The sequence below is a fragment of the Marmota flaviventris genome, chromosome 16 (assembly GCF_047511675.1).
Source record: "Marmota flaviventris isolate mMarFla1 chromosome 16, mMarFla1.hap1, whole genome shotgun sequence".
Classification (NCBI taxonomy): domain Eukaryota; kingdom Metazoa; phylum Chordata; class Mammalia; order Rodentia; family Sciuridae; genus Marmota; species Marmota flaviventris.
Window position 1 is genome coordinate 77,770,254 of NC_092513.1, and position 15,538 is coordinate 77,785,791.

At 44.6% G+C, this 15,538-nt stretch overlaps 1 protein-coding gene across 1 annotated transcript; it reads right to left on the reverse strand.

The window, feature by feature from the left end:
* Window positions 1–548: 548 nt before the first annotated feature.
* Window positions 549–14,652, reverse strand: Nfil3 (nuclear factor, interleukin 3 regulated). The gene is made up of 2 exons (XM_027955425.2): window positions 14,543–14,652; window positions 549–2,402 (listed from the first exon to the last, which is right to left on the reverse strand). Exon 2 carries the CDS (start codon window positions 2,236–2,238, stop codon window positions 850–852), a length of 1,389 nt encoding a protein of 462 aa, XP_027811226.1. The 5' UTR covers window positions 2,239–2,402; window positions 14,543–14,652; the 3' UTR covers window positions 549–849.
* Window positions 14,653–15,538: the final 886 nt, after the last annotated feature.

Below are 15,538 nucleotides of genomic sequence, written 5' to 3' on the forward strand. Positions count from 1 at the left end.
CGATGTGTTCTTTGAAATTCTGGAAACCAAATAAAAGTAGTTATAAGCTAAATAACTATTTTTATTCCCTAGACGATTTATACACCAGAACTGTTAAGATTTACAACATAAAAATGCTTCCATCCTTATTACCCACTCTTTAAAAGCAGCCTTTCATCTAATAAACTGGGTCAGTGACTCAACTATCTGCATCCCTGTGTCACACTTAAAAGGGAGATGACTAGAGGCAGATCAATGTCAGACAGCCTGGTTTATCTACTTTAAAAAAATTATAGAAAAACTATATTTTAAAGAAAATGATATAGCAGTGAATATTAGCAAATTAGTCTCAGAAAAGAAAATCCGTCGTTATTTTTTCTCTCTCTAGAAGGTTTCTGAAGTTGTTAGAGTCTAGAAAGCAAACGATCTGCTCATGTACACTTCCATTTTTCCTTATTCAGAGGGGGAAAGTGCCTGGTATCGGTAAAAAATAAACTTCAATAAGTACTTGGATCACTTAAAATTGCTTTTCCATTTTCCATTCAAATCAAGTGCCATGGAACAGAATGTCTGTGTTGTCACCAATCCTTTATTGAAACTGGCAACTTACACGCTTTATAATAGAACAACAAAAATAATGTCCGATATATACAGCCTTCGTGTGGACTATGTGACTATACACAGGGAAGGGTGAGAACATAACCTCATCTTCATCATAGTTTGTGCACACAAAGACGCCCAACAGACAACATGTGCACAGGACAGTGAAATGACAACACGAGTCCAGTGAAAACTCTGTATCATACAAAAACATATTCATCTATTGCAAATGACAGCTTCCTAAATGTCCAGCTCTTAGTCAGTAGTAATTTACCCGGAGTCTGAAGCAGAGATTGGTTGTGTGGCTATGAGTCTCTTAAGTGAGACCACCTCTGCAGATAAGTTTGCTATCCCCTGCTTCAAGTACAAATTCTCCGCATCGGAAACTTTGTAGCCACTGTCTTTAATTTCCACCACTCCAGTTTTGAAACCATTCTGAGTTTTGCCACTCAGTTCTTTGGGATGCCAGTGTTCCGATCTGAGGGACCAATCTTGAATGTTTGTCACTTGCACTGAGAAAGGTGTGAGGGAAGAATGTACCATACTCCGGGGACTATGCTTTTCAAGTTCAAAATGTCTTTTCGACGTCATGTCGACGGGCGAGGAAAGTTTTTGTGTGGCCTCGAAATCATTATCGAAGGCTTCGACTTTGATCTGCATGGCTTTGGCTTTGATCCGAAGCTTGTGCGGCAAGGCAGAGGAGTTCACTTCGGGGACTTTCACCACGGTCGCATGCCCACGTTTCAGTTCCACTGGAGAATGGATGGGGCCCTTGGGAACCTGCTGCTCGTCCTCCCCGTCGGAGGACTTGCCCACGACACCGTCGTCGGCTTCTGAAGTTCTGGGAGAGTTGCTGGAGGATCTGTTGACTTGCAGGAGAGGTGGAGAGTGCGAGTAGCCAGAAAAAGAACTCCCCAGATAGTTGTGATAGACGGAGGCTGCATAGGGGCCCCGGTCATCTCTGGGCTCCCTTGCATAGTTGTCGAGCTCCATGGGCTCTCGCTTGATGGCGTGGAACTTGTTTTCAGGACTTCTGCAGCTGCCCTGCCCAGGGCTCTCCTGCGTGTGTTCCACGGAGGACACCTCGGACACGTCGGACAGAGAGCTCTGCGGAGAGTGCTTGATGACAGAAATGCAACTGCTGGACACGACGGAGGGTTCGTGCTCCTCCACAAAGGAGCCCACGGTGCCCTTGGAAGTCTGGTAGTCTTGAAAGTAGACGGCTGGAGAATTACTGAGTTTCTGAATCTCTTGAGCATACGCCGTGGAGCTAATCAAACCAAACTTTAATTTCAGGGAAAGCAGTTCTGCTTTTAAAGTGGCGTTTTCTTCTCCCAGCGCAATTAGTTTGTTCTCTAAGACCAGGTCATTGAGCCGGCGCTTCTCCCGAGATCTCTTGGCCGCTTCATTGTTTTTCCGCCTTTTTTCCCAGTACATAGCATCTTTCTTCTCATCGGGAATGAATTCCCGCTTCCTCCGACAGGCGGAAGATTTGTTCTTCCCCACGCTGCCTTCGTTCAGAAGCAGCTCTTCGCCTGTGGCCAGGTCCTCCGTGGCTTCAGTTAAGGCAGAACTCAGTACCATCCCTTTGTCCCCGGGGCTGGTGGTATCCAGAGATGCCTGCTCCTTTTTGATGGTCTGCATTTTTCTCAACTGCATCAGAAACAACCTGGCCCTATAAATGCAGAGAAGAACAAGTGATTTCCCCAGGATTCTGAACAGCTTTGGGAACTGGCTTCAAATCCATCAATACTCTTGTCCTACTGTCGGAGATTCACCTGCCAGGCTCCTCTTATTGAACAGAGTAGGGTCTTCCTGGTGATCTGCAATATACGAAAAGAAACAGTTATTTATTCGGACAAATCTTCGTTGCCAGTTATGTAGAGGGGACTGTGCTCAGCATTTAGGGAATATAGGCATGGCGATTCTTTCCTTGGAAGAGCATGCAATCTTTTTTTTTTTTTAATCATTTTTCATTGTAGATGGACATAACATCTTTGTTTATTTTTATGTGGTGCTGAGGATCAAACCCAATGCCTCATACATGCTAGGCAAGTGCTCTACCACTGAGCTACAGCTCTGGCCCCAACAGCATGCAATCTTGAAAAGGAGGAAATACCCAAATACCTCTACTGTCAAGCCATGAAGGACCATCTACAAGAGATTAAGTGGTCCAAGAGAATGAGAAACCAAACAAAAATAAATAAAATAAAACCACCTTTGTCCTGGGAAAAATAGTGGAAGGCTGTGTCTAATAAGGGAGAAATGGTTGGGTGTGGCAGGTGGCGGTGAGCCATTATAGGAAGGAAATTACAGATAGCCTCCAGTTGGTAAGTTTCTAAATAATACTCGCATATTGTGTTGTTTCTGAATAATTTTTGATAACCCTGCCACCATTGCTGAACAAACATGGTCACCTCTTCAAAGGAACATTGCTAGGTAAACTCTTTTAAGACCCATGAATAAGTTCTGCAGTCATACTTGGAAGAAAACATAAATGGAATTACATTTTTTGTACCAGGGATTGAACTCAGGGGCACCTGACCACTGTGCCACATTCCCTGTCCTATTTTGTATTTATTTAGTGACTGGGTCTACTGAGTTGCTTAGTACCTTGCCATTGCTTGAGGCTGGCTTTAAACTTGCGATCCTCCTGCCTCAGCCTCCCAAGCCACTGGGATTACAGGCCTGGTGCCCTTGCACCCAGCGGAGCTAAATATTTTACTTCCAAAGAAACTAAAATAAAAGCCACGTTAACAACAGTTATTATTGATTTTAATCTGCATTTTCATGTAGACATAAACCTGCCTGTCATATCCCTGACTGCCTGGTGGGCTTAGAGCCCAGTACATTCCAACGAGTGACTCACCAGACCTGAATGAAAAGGATTCCTGTCCATAAAGCTGTCACTTCAGAAACACCTGTGCTCATGAGATTAGAAATGTCCCTTTTCCTGACTTCCTTCAAATTGATTTATCAAACAATCAAGATCAAAGCCTCCAACATTTTTTGTGTCCTGAAAATTCTGTTATTGTAGATTTCCGTTATAGAGTAGCTTTGAGACTAAAATGAATAGTCACTGTTCAAAGGGATTTATTATTATTATTTTTTTAAAGTCCAGGGCCATTTTGAAACTTCAAATTAAACCAAGATAATATAGTTGTGGAAAGAACTTCTTTCAATTTTACTAATTAGTTTCAAATAAAATATAACAACTCAGAAATAGAATCATCAACTAATTTCTTCTCTCTTGGGTGACATATTTATAATATTCATTTGGCCTGACTTTTTTTTTTTTTGAGGTGCCAGGGACGGAAGACAGGGCCTTTCTACAACACATGGTAGGTAAGCACTCTACCACTCTACTTCCAGCCCCAACACTTTCTTTGATGTGAGATAATAAATCTGTATTATGTGCCCAAAAGCACTCTTTTCACAGTGGTTTTGGGGCCTATGTTTGCAGACACTGATTCTATAGTTTTCCAGTTGATAATCCTTTTTGTAAGGCAGATGTGGACAACAACTCTTCTCTTGCTCCAGTTGTCTAGCTCCATCCCACCGGATTGTAAAGATGTTGTGTTTTTAGGGCTGGGGTTGTGGCTCAGTGGCAGAGCGCTTGCCTTGCATATGTGAGGCACTGGGTTCAATTCTAAGCACCACATAAAACTAAATAAACAAATAAAGACATTGCACCCATGTATAACTAAAAAAAATTTTTTTAAAAAAGATGTAGTGTTGGGGCTGGGGATGTGGCTCAAGCAGTAGCACGCTCGCCTGGCATGCGTGCGGCCCGGGTTCCATCCTCAGCACCACGTACAAACAAAGATGTTGTGTCGGCCGAAAACTAAAGAATAAACATTAAAAAATTCTCTCTCTCTCTCTGTCTCTCACTCTGTCTTTAAAAAAAAAAAAAAAAGATGCAGTGTTTTTGTTTTACATCACTATTTTTTTTCTTATGCATAGTTTTACAATGACTAGTGAAGTTTAATTTTATCAATTGTAAAAGCCTGCCAGATCCTTTTGTCTTTTCCAGTAGCAACAGAAGGCATGATGTCATGATTTTAGGATCATAAAGACTAAGGTTTCATGCCATTTTTCTGTCCACTAAACTGAGGAAACACAGTCCAGGAAACTGCTAGTCACAACTTAGAAGTGTGACTGTTAACACTAAGTTTGTTTTTTTGATAATGACACTTTAAAGAGCAACAGTGGCCAGGCATGTGTCACAGTAGGCAGGGATCAGGGATATGGCAGTAATGGAATCTTTCTATTGATCACTTGGTGAAACATGATTTCCCATCATTTCCATTCAGGTTTTGTCTTTGAACGTGACAACCTATTTTGCACTATGGATTTCTTGCTCGAGTGTGTACTGCCATTCAGTCAGGTCCTCACCCCAATAGTGAAATGGGTAGCAAAACAAAGAGTGAGAAACTCTAGCTAATGAAGCCCAGAGACCTTATCTTATCCCAGGTGCCTTTCAAAGCTGCACTGAATCCTCAGGTTGTGCTTCTTTTAACTTCAAGTTTTTTAACATCACACTGTATCTTGCACACTATTATTCTGGGTATTTTTTCTTTTTTTCCATTTGATAATTTTTCTCTTCCATGCATTTTTAAAACCTGTCTTTTCTTTTTTTGGTGAGGTTGGGGGGGGATGTACCATGGATTGAACTCAGGAGCACTGGACCACAGAGCCCCATCCTCAGACCTATTTTATATTTTCTTCAGAGACAGGGTCTCACTGAGTTGCTTAGCATCTCGCTTTTTCTGAGGCTGGCTTTGAACTTGTGGTCCTCCTGCCTCAGCCTCCAGAGCCACTAGGATTACAGGCGTGTACCACTGTGCCTGGCTCCTTTTCTTTTTTTAGAAAAAAATCACATTTCCTTTACATTGTCCCACAATTCTTAGTTAGCCTTCCTAAACGTTTGTGACTTTTCCCCACATTGAGTGATGGGAACCTTTTTCAACCTCCTGGCCCCAAACTGTGTGCTACTTACAGGAACACGTGGTGTGTCAGGGGCAGGCAGACATCAACATGCTGCACAGATAGCTGTCATTTAGCTAAGGTAGGCCCCATGTCTTAAAATTCCTTTACCCCTTTCTTCTAGATGTCTAAGAACTGTATGTCCAACTTATCATCTCCACAACTTTGTTGGTCCATGAAAACCTACAAACAGGCTCATTTCATTTTAATCATCTTCTTATTTGATTCTTACCACCTGTTACTATGAATCTGGACATCCTCCCTGTCTCTACAACTCAACTGGCAAACACGACCTGCCATCTTAGGATCTTTTCTGTATGTAACATTATGTATCAAATAATCTTGCAGTGGTGGGAAGAGTGTGTCAGTCCTGTGAGATAACAAAAAGGCACCAATTGCATATACTGTGTATCTTTCTAGGTGTTTCTTCTATGTCCAACTAGACTGTGGAGGGCTTCAGGGAGGAAACTGAAATATATTTGTATTCTTCTAGCAACAAACTGAAGATATGAGGTACTCGACATTGGATTGATGGTCATCCATTCACCTTACAGAAGAGTTTTATAATCACAAAAGTTTTTGGATGTTTCCTTTCTTTGAGATAAATGCCATTTATCATTTAATATTACTGTGTGAATAAGGGAAATTGTTTTTTAACAGAGCTTCTCTTATTTATTATTTGGTTTATTCAACACATATGGAGAACCTACTGTGTACTGAGCTACACTGGGCCCATATAAAAGGGAAAGAAAACCAAACCCCCAAAAGCCCAGTCCTTGCTGTCAGAACTGGCAGCCGAACACAAGAGCCTAGCCAGAATTAAGGTGCATGGACAGAGTTCCCACAACAGAGTCTGGGGCAAATGCCCTGTGGACTCTTGTATGCTGCCTTTTTCTTGTCACAAGGACAATAACAAAAACAATCATCATAGGTGCTATTTATTGAACACCTACTATGCCCCAGGCACTGCGGGGACTGACCTGCTTTATTTCATTAACCTTCCCAACAACCACTTTCACAGGAGAAAATTCAAGTTCAAGGAATCACACAGCTTGTTAAATGGCAGAGATCTCAGCCCAGCTCAGCCCTGGCTACAGTTTCTTTGTCAGTAGCCTCTCCCACACTGGCACAGGGCTGCCCCACATCCCTGCAATGCAGTCTCATCCCTACACAGTCCTGGCTGTGTTCCTCCCGCTTCTGAGTCATGCATTCCCAGTCACTAAGTTTCTCGGGAATTAAGGCACTTTTAGTTGCTGTCTTAGCTTCCAGATGTTGTCCTAAACCAACAAAGGTACCTACTCCCTGGAACTATTTCCTATGTTCCTTGGTGTTGTTTCATATCCTGGTGGTACTTAAGGAATGGAGAAAACATTTGATTGATTTTCACATCTCTGCTAAATTTAATCTCCAGGATCCTACCTAGGTTAAGATAGAGGAAAAGAAATACAGCTGTGGACATTGTCACCTGTGATTTGTTTTTTTTTTTTTAAACAAAACCCAAACTGTATCCATTTCAACAGAAGAGAACAGAGTCTCTCTAACCCTGGTGTAACTCTCAATCCCAGGGACTGAGCAAGGAGGCAGAGATTATGCAGCAGTCCAAAGCAGAGATGAACTCTGGACTCTGTTTACATCTCCTAACAAAGAACTTAAGGCAAGTGCAAAAGTGGTTGACGAAGCCTTCTAAAAGCATCAGCATTTACGCTCACCCAACAACTTTATTTCAAATCCCAATATTTTCCTTTATGATTAATTTGACAATTACTTCATCGGTGCGTCATCTTTGCAAATCAACATTTAATGCTGCGGTACATTAGTCACCGCTTATGTTTCTTTTTTTGGTGAATAATTGACACTAAATGCCAATTCTATGATGTTAGCATATTCGGCACCATTAACTTCATTACACCCATTAGATGATAGGACTGTTTCTTAAAAACACAAATAAAAAGAGAAATTTAAGAGCAGGAGTCATTACATGCCAGCTGAGACATTTTTCCATACCTAATGTGAGGATGGCATTACTGCCCACTCCTTTTTTTATGAAACGTCACACGGTTGCTACAAGCAGGAGTTGTATTTCGTAAGCCTGGATTTTTAAAGTTTATTTAAGTCAGATGACCTAAATATTGTTTTTTCATTAAAAGACCTGATCTTGATCTACAAAGTTCTCTAAACAAATACAACTTTATGACAATTCTAGACCAATGTTTTCCTTGAGGACTCATTTATATTTATGATAGAACTATATCTTTGCTTGTCTCTACCTGATCTTTCTCTGAGATAAGTCTTTACAAGACCAGAAAAGAATAAACACTTTGTTTTGAGCATTTAAAATTTTACTAATCATTTAGCCTCAATACCCACTTAAGAGAACATCTTGCTATGTGTCTTCTTGTTCAAAGTACATTAATCACTGCCTGTGTTTCTTAACATTAAGAAATGTTAAATAACTTAATGTTATTTTCTCAACATTAAGTTTTGTTGCAAATTGCTTCTTTATTTGGATCTTAAAATTCTGTCAATACAAGGTGAAATGCAATGTGATGTGCCTAGTGGTTTGGAAATATTTTCATAGAAATATCTCGTTTTCCTCCTCTACTCTCTGAATGTACTGTTCACTCTCTTGGATGTTTATATAACAGTAAAGAAAAACATTGTTTTCGAGATAAACTTAAGTTACATGAACCTGTAAACCATCTTTCCACTAAAAAGGCTGTTGCTAGTTTTTGAGATAAATGCCATTTTCATGAAAAAAATAAAATCAATCCATCATTTCACAGGACTTTATACCTGTCAACTAGTAAGACTAGCAAAATGTTAACCTACATTTTCTCAGAGGGTAAAATCCAGGATGTTTGCATAAATGAAATGCTTTACATTCTGTGTAAGGGGAAAAAAATCTAGCATTTTTAGATAAAATAATAAAGGAATTCACATGTACAACTAAGGGATCGTGAGTGACGTAAAAATTCAGAAATGCTGAAGCTATAAGGGGATTTTCTAATCATGATCATTAAAAATAGAAAGACTTTTTAAATTAAGAAAACTAAACGTTTCCAAATGGCCAGCTAAAGGCTCACATGAACACTATAGTTCCATCTCTAGTAAGAATTTAGAAAAGAAATGTGTACTTAGTCAAGACAGGGAAAACACACACACACACACACACACACACAATCAATCTCTCTCTCTCTCTCTCTCTCTCTCTCTCTCTCTCTCTCTCTCTCCCCCTCTCTCTGCCAGAATCTATTCAAGCACAGCAACAAATTGACCTACTTTTTTCTATTTGGGTACATCTGTAAATAAATGTGTCAAAATCTGATCTGGGTTTACCATAAAGGAAAATATTTCAAGTTCAACAAAGGACTAATTGAAAATTAGATTTAAACTTATTAACTAGGATGACAACATTGCATTTTATTACAGCATTGATACAATTTAGTCATTGAAATATGAAATAGTGTAACTTGACATTCTTTTTAAGAGGCTACTGTAACCTAATGCACAATGAAATTATTCTGAAAATTGCAGAGCAGAGGACACTGACACATCCAAACAACTTCACAGCTTGGGAAATAAAGACAGCAGTCATCAGAAGGAGAGTAATGTGGCAGGAGCCCGGGAGACAGGGAGAGGTGGTGGAACAGATGTATTAAAAAAAAAAAAAAAAGAAACTATAGAAACTTCAAACTGGGCATGACTATTGTCTCAAAACTTTTGAAAAGACAGTCAATCAACCTAACAACTAATCTGAAATCTTAAGGGGCACCAACAATCACAAAGTAATCGAGTTGAAGGAGATGCTGCATTAGACAAGCACTAAATGAAGTATAAGGACAAAAATGCTGTGGGGTGTGGGTGGGAGGGGAAGGGGAAAGCAGGGCAGAGAAAGTTCTTGAATATTGCTCAGCGATACTGGAGGATCATCCCAATTCCACCCAGCTAAGCTTTCTGATTCCTTGTTCACTTTCCTAATCAGCAGATGATTGCAAATGTCACTTACTTTACTCTATGCCTTATGAATAGTTTTTTTTTAATGTTTATTTTTAGAGTGTATTTGAAAGCCACTTAAATACAGTTTAAGATCACTAGAAAGGGAATAAAAGACACCATATCCTAAAAACTATAAGACTTACAGGTATCATTCAATGAAACTGAGTCTTCAAAAAACAGATTATTAAGGAATGGCATCTAGTAAGTTCCTATTAAACTTTAACAACGAGATTCTGCTCTTGAATTAAAACTATTTGAACAAATTTTTTTTTCTTTTAAACTACAGGAAAGTTGTTTGCAATGAAATGTGAGAGATAATTGGGGGCGATGGTAATAAAAATTCATTTTGAAACTGAAAAACTCTTATGTAATGTCTGTGATCAAAGGTCAATGTCTTTCGACATTCTCTAGGAGTGCGATCTGGATAAAAATCAACTTAAATATAATTTAGAAAAATAACAGGATACCAAACAATGGGCTAATCCTGTGAAATACAGGCATACCTTACAAAAACAAGAAATGAATATTATAGGAAATTTCTATTACATTGTTTCTGTTATATTTGAATTGAATCCCAAGTGTGCTCTCACTCCCCAATACAAATTAAAAATAAACAACTTTTAACAGCATCGATGCCATCTGGATTACAATGGAAATAATGAAGTACGTGTGATTTTCAACTTGGTTAAAAATAAAGTCCAGGCATGATGACTGCACCTTTTCCACCCCATGCTGCAATCACATCTACATCTCGGAACTGACTCTAATGACCACAGCAAGGTCAACTAGAAAAATCCACTCAGGAGTGAGTCAGGCACATTGCTCAACCTGTGTGTGAAAGGGCTCTCACAAAGGGTTTTAATTTTCAGATTGTTGCATCATAGTGATGTTATAATTGCACTTCAGCAAGATAAGCCCTTAGCACAGAAAAGGAAATTGTTACAAAAATTACAGTGATCTTGTACTCACTCTCATTGAAGGAACAGAACAGAAAGGGGGTTGTGACAACCACAGCTTCCCATCTTTTTGAGCTCTGGGATGCTGATCCAAGTCTTTGAGCTTCCATTTCCTCATCTATAAAGTGGGGATGATGACAGGGCCCTCCACACTCTGCCTGACACCTGTAGAGTGTTTATGAAATATTACTTCTTAATCTCATTTCTGAAGAATGACCAGCATGAAGGCAATGCTGACTACTAGGTCCAGTCCTTTCTGCCCTTCACCAGTCTTAGCGAGGCACTGTCCTGTGTCACAAATATGCAATTTTCTCAGGTTAGTCGAAAGGGCCAAATATGAATAGTCTCACAGGGCTTAATTTTAGTTTTCAACCATGTAGCTCGCTACATGCATTCCCTTATAGGGGAGATTCTCCAAGGAGGGTCAAAGCAGCCACTGGCTATCTCAGACCAGAGTATTAGAAGCAGAGATCATGCAGTACCAAGACCACAAGTCACAGAAAGTTCCAGGAAACTGGAAAAAGACAAATTGTTTCTGCAGAAATCAACTCATCTCTCTGCTCCTTCACGCAGACATTAACCTAATGATTTGGGATGTCTTCAGTTCTTCGATCCTGTCAAGAATTCCCTTCAAACTGAAATTAACACAAACATAATGGGCAGTGTTCAAAATAAATCATTACTGGAACAAAAAAAAAATGTTTCTCAAGAAATATCTTTACAGATTTAATGATAATATCAATTTTTACTGCACAGAAATCTAGGCAGAGAAAAATGGTGACCTTACATATATGAATCCTGATTACTGGTCATTCACTTGCTTGCTCCACGGATGTGATTCCCTCAATTTATCCTGAAAGCTGGCAGAATCATAGTGGAGTCAGAATATCACTGGCTAGGCCCGGGAACCGGGGAGCGCATGCGCCTTTTGCGCCTCACCAAGGTGCATACTAACTGCAGGTAGCCTGTAGTAAGAGGGAAACTGGCTAGGGACAGAGGTGTCAGGTCTGGACCCATAGAAGCCAAGCTTTCGGTCTGTTTTCAACAAAGAGCAGATTGAGTTGATAAGTTCTCAAAGAACATCTGCTAAGTCTCCATGAGTGCACTAAATTACTGCTTGAGCCCGATTTTGGAAGTCTTCAAGTCCAAGTGGGGTACTGTGCAGTTCTCTTACGGCAGCGGACGGCATTTTGATTTTGTTTTATTTTGAACTTGGGGCAACCGAGTTCCCTTTGGGCTTTGATCACATAAACTAAAGACTTTTAAAAAAATGAGCATTATTTTAAATAAAATAATAAAGCATGAGTTTAAATGGCCAAACTCAAGCTGGGGGCCTTCCCTTCCATTCCTGTCAATACCGGAGTGTCCCCCACCCCCAAGTTCTGTGATTTATTGATATTTGGAGATTTTCTTTTTCACCTCATAAAAGGAGAAGCGCTTGGCTCTGAAATACAATGAAGATTCCTGGAACAAAGGTGTCCGCGGGTTTTAGAACCTCGCGGTGCAAAGGCAGGGAGTTAGTTGGCCCCTGAATTTGTCCCATGGGAAGCCCGGGGCACCCACACGAGAGCGCTCCGGGTCGCCCGGCTGCCCTCTCCTCCAGAGCCCGAGCCCGGAGTCCCTCCAGCTCCGCTCTCCGCTCTCCGGAGGCGGCGGCGGGGTGAACCCAGAGCGCACCGGCACGCCCCGGCAGCCGAGGGTCCCTCCCGCCCAGGCTCGGCCGCGCCCCCACGCTGCGCCTCTCCCCGAGACCCGCCTCCCACTGGGTGGGCGGCGCAGCGGGGCCTCGGCGCCGTGAGGACCCCCAGCGCCAGAACAAAGGAATGTTGGTGTGTGCTGGGGGTGGGGGGGATAAGGCTGAGCGCAGCGCAGGCCACCGAGCAGCCCCTGTCCAACAGCAGCCGTCCGGAGGAGCGTCCGAGTCCAAGTCTCTGCTCGCCATCACCAGATGCGCCCGCAGCCCCTCGGTGGTTCACAGCTATGGCTACCCGCAGACCCCGCGGGCCGCAGGAGGGAGGGGCGCCCCCGGAGGTCGCGATCGGAAGGTGGCGCCAGGCTGCCCCTACATCCCTGAGGCTCCCACCCGAGCCTGCAAACTAGGTCGGGGTCTGACGCCGGGGGGTGGGAGGTTGCGGGGTGGTGGGGGGCTCCAGCTACACTCGCTTCTTGGAAAACGACTGTAATTACTGCACTTTAATTATTTGAACGTTACGGGGGGGGGGGACCTGTTCGTATATACACTTGTACATATATTCACAAGTAATGACACTAGGTAAGAATCTAGAAAGAAATTCTATATCTGGGTACTTTACATATTCATTTATCTTCGCGTGAATAAAACTAGGTTATTGAGACAAAAATACAATCTACTAACCTATATGTTTTCCATAAATCTCATCTGGGGTGTGCGGGAGGAATATGATGTGAAATACATACTTCTGACCTCATTAGCTGTTGTTATTTACAAAAGCCAAGAACAGAAGACGACACTTGGCCATTCCCTGCTGTTCTCAGAACAGCAGTTTCCTAAAGTGTCCTTTAAAAAGATAAATGAGAGTCAGCGTACAGCAAATCACTGGGCGCTGCGAAATGCCTTCCTAAAAATACAATCTTATCAAAGGTCTCCGAAGGCGTGGAGTTAAAACTACAGCAAATGGCCTTGAACTTGTATTTGCACACAGCCCTGGAGAAAACACCAGAAATAGCACTGAGGCCACAATTGTTAAAATGTGATAGGGCTAAATTTAGAAGAACGAGCATTTCATTTAGGGCGAAAGAGACACATTTGGCAGCATGAGCTAGCCCAACGCTTAGCCGGTTGTCTACTTTCCTGTTTAAAATATTCTTTAATAAAACCTGTTATGGTGACATTCTTAAAGGCTGAGATTGCCCTACTTTCTTTGTAGCAAGATTATAAAATCACGTAATTAGCTCCCTCTTTCTATGCTCACTGCCAGCAAATTCGGCAGTTACATAATGCAACATTTCCAGGAAACTATTATGTGATCTGTCTTGTAGTGTCTGAAAAAGCAATGACAATAAGGTGAAAAAAAGGGGGCTGATCGAATGGAATGCATTACAATTAGGAAGGTGGGGAGGTAAACGTCACAATGGTTCGTCCCAGATTTAAAAATAACAGCTCTGAACATTTAAGGAGCAAACCCCTCCCCCTCCCGTAGTACCCAAGATCAGCATTCCTCCCCAGGAATTTTTCTTTTTATGTTTTGTAGGGTCGTTTTAAAACATGTTTATTTGGGATATAATAGAGATGTAAATAACGATCTAATACCCGAAGCTGCGCTAAAATTACCAGATCATTGCACACATACGCGCATATTCCCACATCAGCCCGTAATCTGTGCCAACGTTTCACCGTGGGCAGATTATGCAATGTAAGAAAGGACAAACCCCACAACCTTCCCGAGGGCTTGTAAAACACGCTGACGACAAACAGGGTGGAAAACGTCTGTGCCTATACAGCGCCTGACACAAACAGACGCCGCGCAGGCATTCTCTGGATGCCGTCACCTTTCGCGCTAGCAACCCTCTTTCTCAACAAGCAAATCAAGATTATACCCCCATTACTCAAACCTCTCCTACCACCCCCCACTCCCCGTGCCGCCAGCCCCGGAGAAGGGACGAGAAAGGAAAGACAAGTGAGAGGAAAGAGCATCTTCCCGCTCCGAGAGAGCCCAGCCTCTGCCCAGCCTCTCTGGCGCTCTTCTCTACCAAAACATCAATTTTCCTGAAATCAGGAGACATTATGCAATAGCAGCGGGGGGAGAGCGCAAACCAGCCCGGACTACGTGCCGGCGCCAGGGCGCTGCAATCAAAGCAGCCACCTTAAGGTGGCGAGTCCCATCCCGACAAGGCAGCAAAAGTTTATGTAATGAAGGCGCCGCGCACACTCGCCGCCCTCGGCGAGCCCCGCGCACCCCGGCCCGCACCCCTCGCCCAGTGCCCGCCGGCCGCGCGCTCGGGGAGCGGGCTGCGGGCCCCCGGCCGGCGGTGGGCGGAGCACTTACCGGGTTTCTGCGCCCGGAGCCGGAGAAGCGGAGAGAAAGAAAGGGGCGGCCCGGAGTCGGGCTGGCGGCGCTGAGGCTCGGGCCGGGCCGGGCCTGCGGGGCCGCGGCGGGCAGCGCGAGGGCGCGGCGCGGGAGGCGGCAGGCGGGCGCGCCGGGTCCGCGGGCGCCGTGGCCGCGCCGAGAGATGTGTGTTAGTAGGTCAGTTCCGAGCGCGGCGCTACGTCGCCGCCCGCCAGCCCCGCCGTGACGGGCGGCCCCGGCCCCAATCGCCGCGCCCGCTCCCGCCCCCCGCCCGCCGCCAATGGCCGCAGCCCGCAGGGGCGGGCTCTCCGCGGCCCCGCCCCGCCCCGCCCCCCGCCCCACTCCCCCTCGGTGGCGGCGCCACGACCAGTCCCTGTCCCTCCCTGGCTGCGGCCACAGCCGCCGCCCGAGCGTCCGCCAGGACCCGGGCCCGCGGGAGGGCTGCGCCACGGCCGGCCCCGCGGAACCGACTGGGGCGAGGCCGGGACCCCCACCCTCGCCGGCCGTGTGCCCGTTGCCTCTTGGCCTTCCCCGTCGCCGCCCTGGCTCCGTGCGACCCGCGACCCTCGACCCCTAGCCGAGGCGCTTTTTGTCTGCCCGAGAGCCGCAGCGAGCCGAGCTACCTGTTGCAGGCAGAACGCCGGCCCGGGGCGCGGGCTGCGGCGACCCGGGCGTGGCGGGGACCTCGGCCTCGCGTCCTCCACCCACTCCCGAGGGGACCCCATCGCCTTGGGAGGCGGCGGGAGGGAAAGTGAGGGTGGCGGCTGGCGAGCTGCCCGCACTCGGGCGTGCTGCGGCGGGGACCGGCCGGGTCGGCGGTGGGCGCTGCGCAGGGCCGCGCGGCGGAGCCAACGATGGAAATGCCCCGGGGGCGCTTCTCCCGAGAGCCGCGACGGCCTGAAGCGGGGAGGAAAGCTCGACGCACCAACACCGCCCCCTGCACAATTAGGGCGAAGATGACGGCTGCAAAGTTGT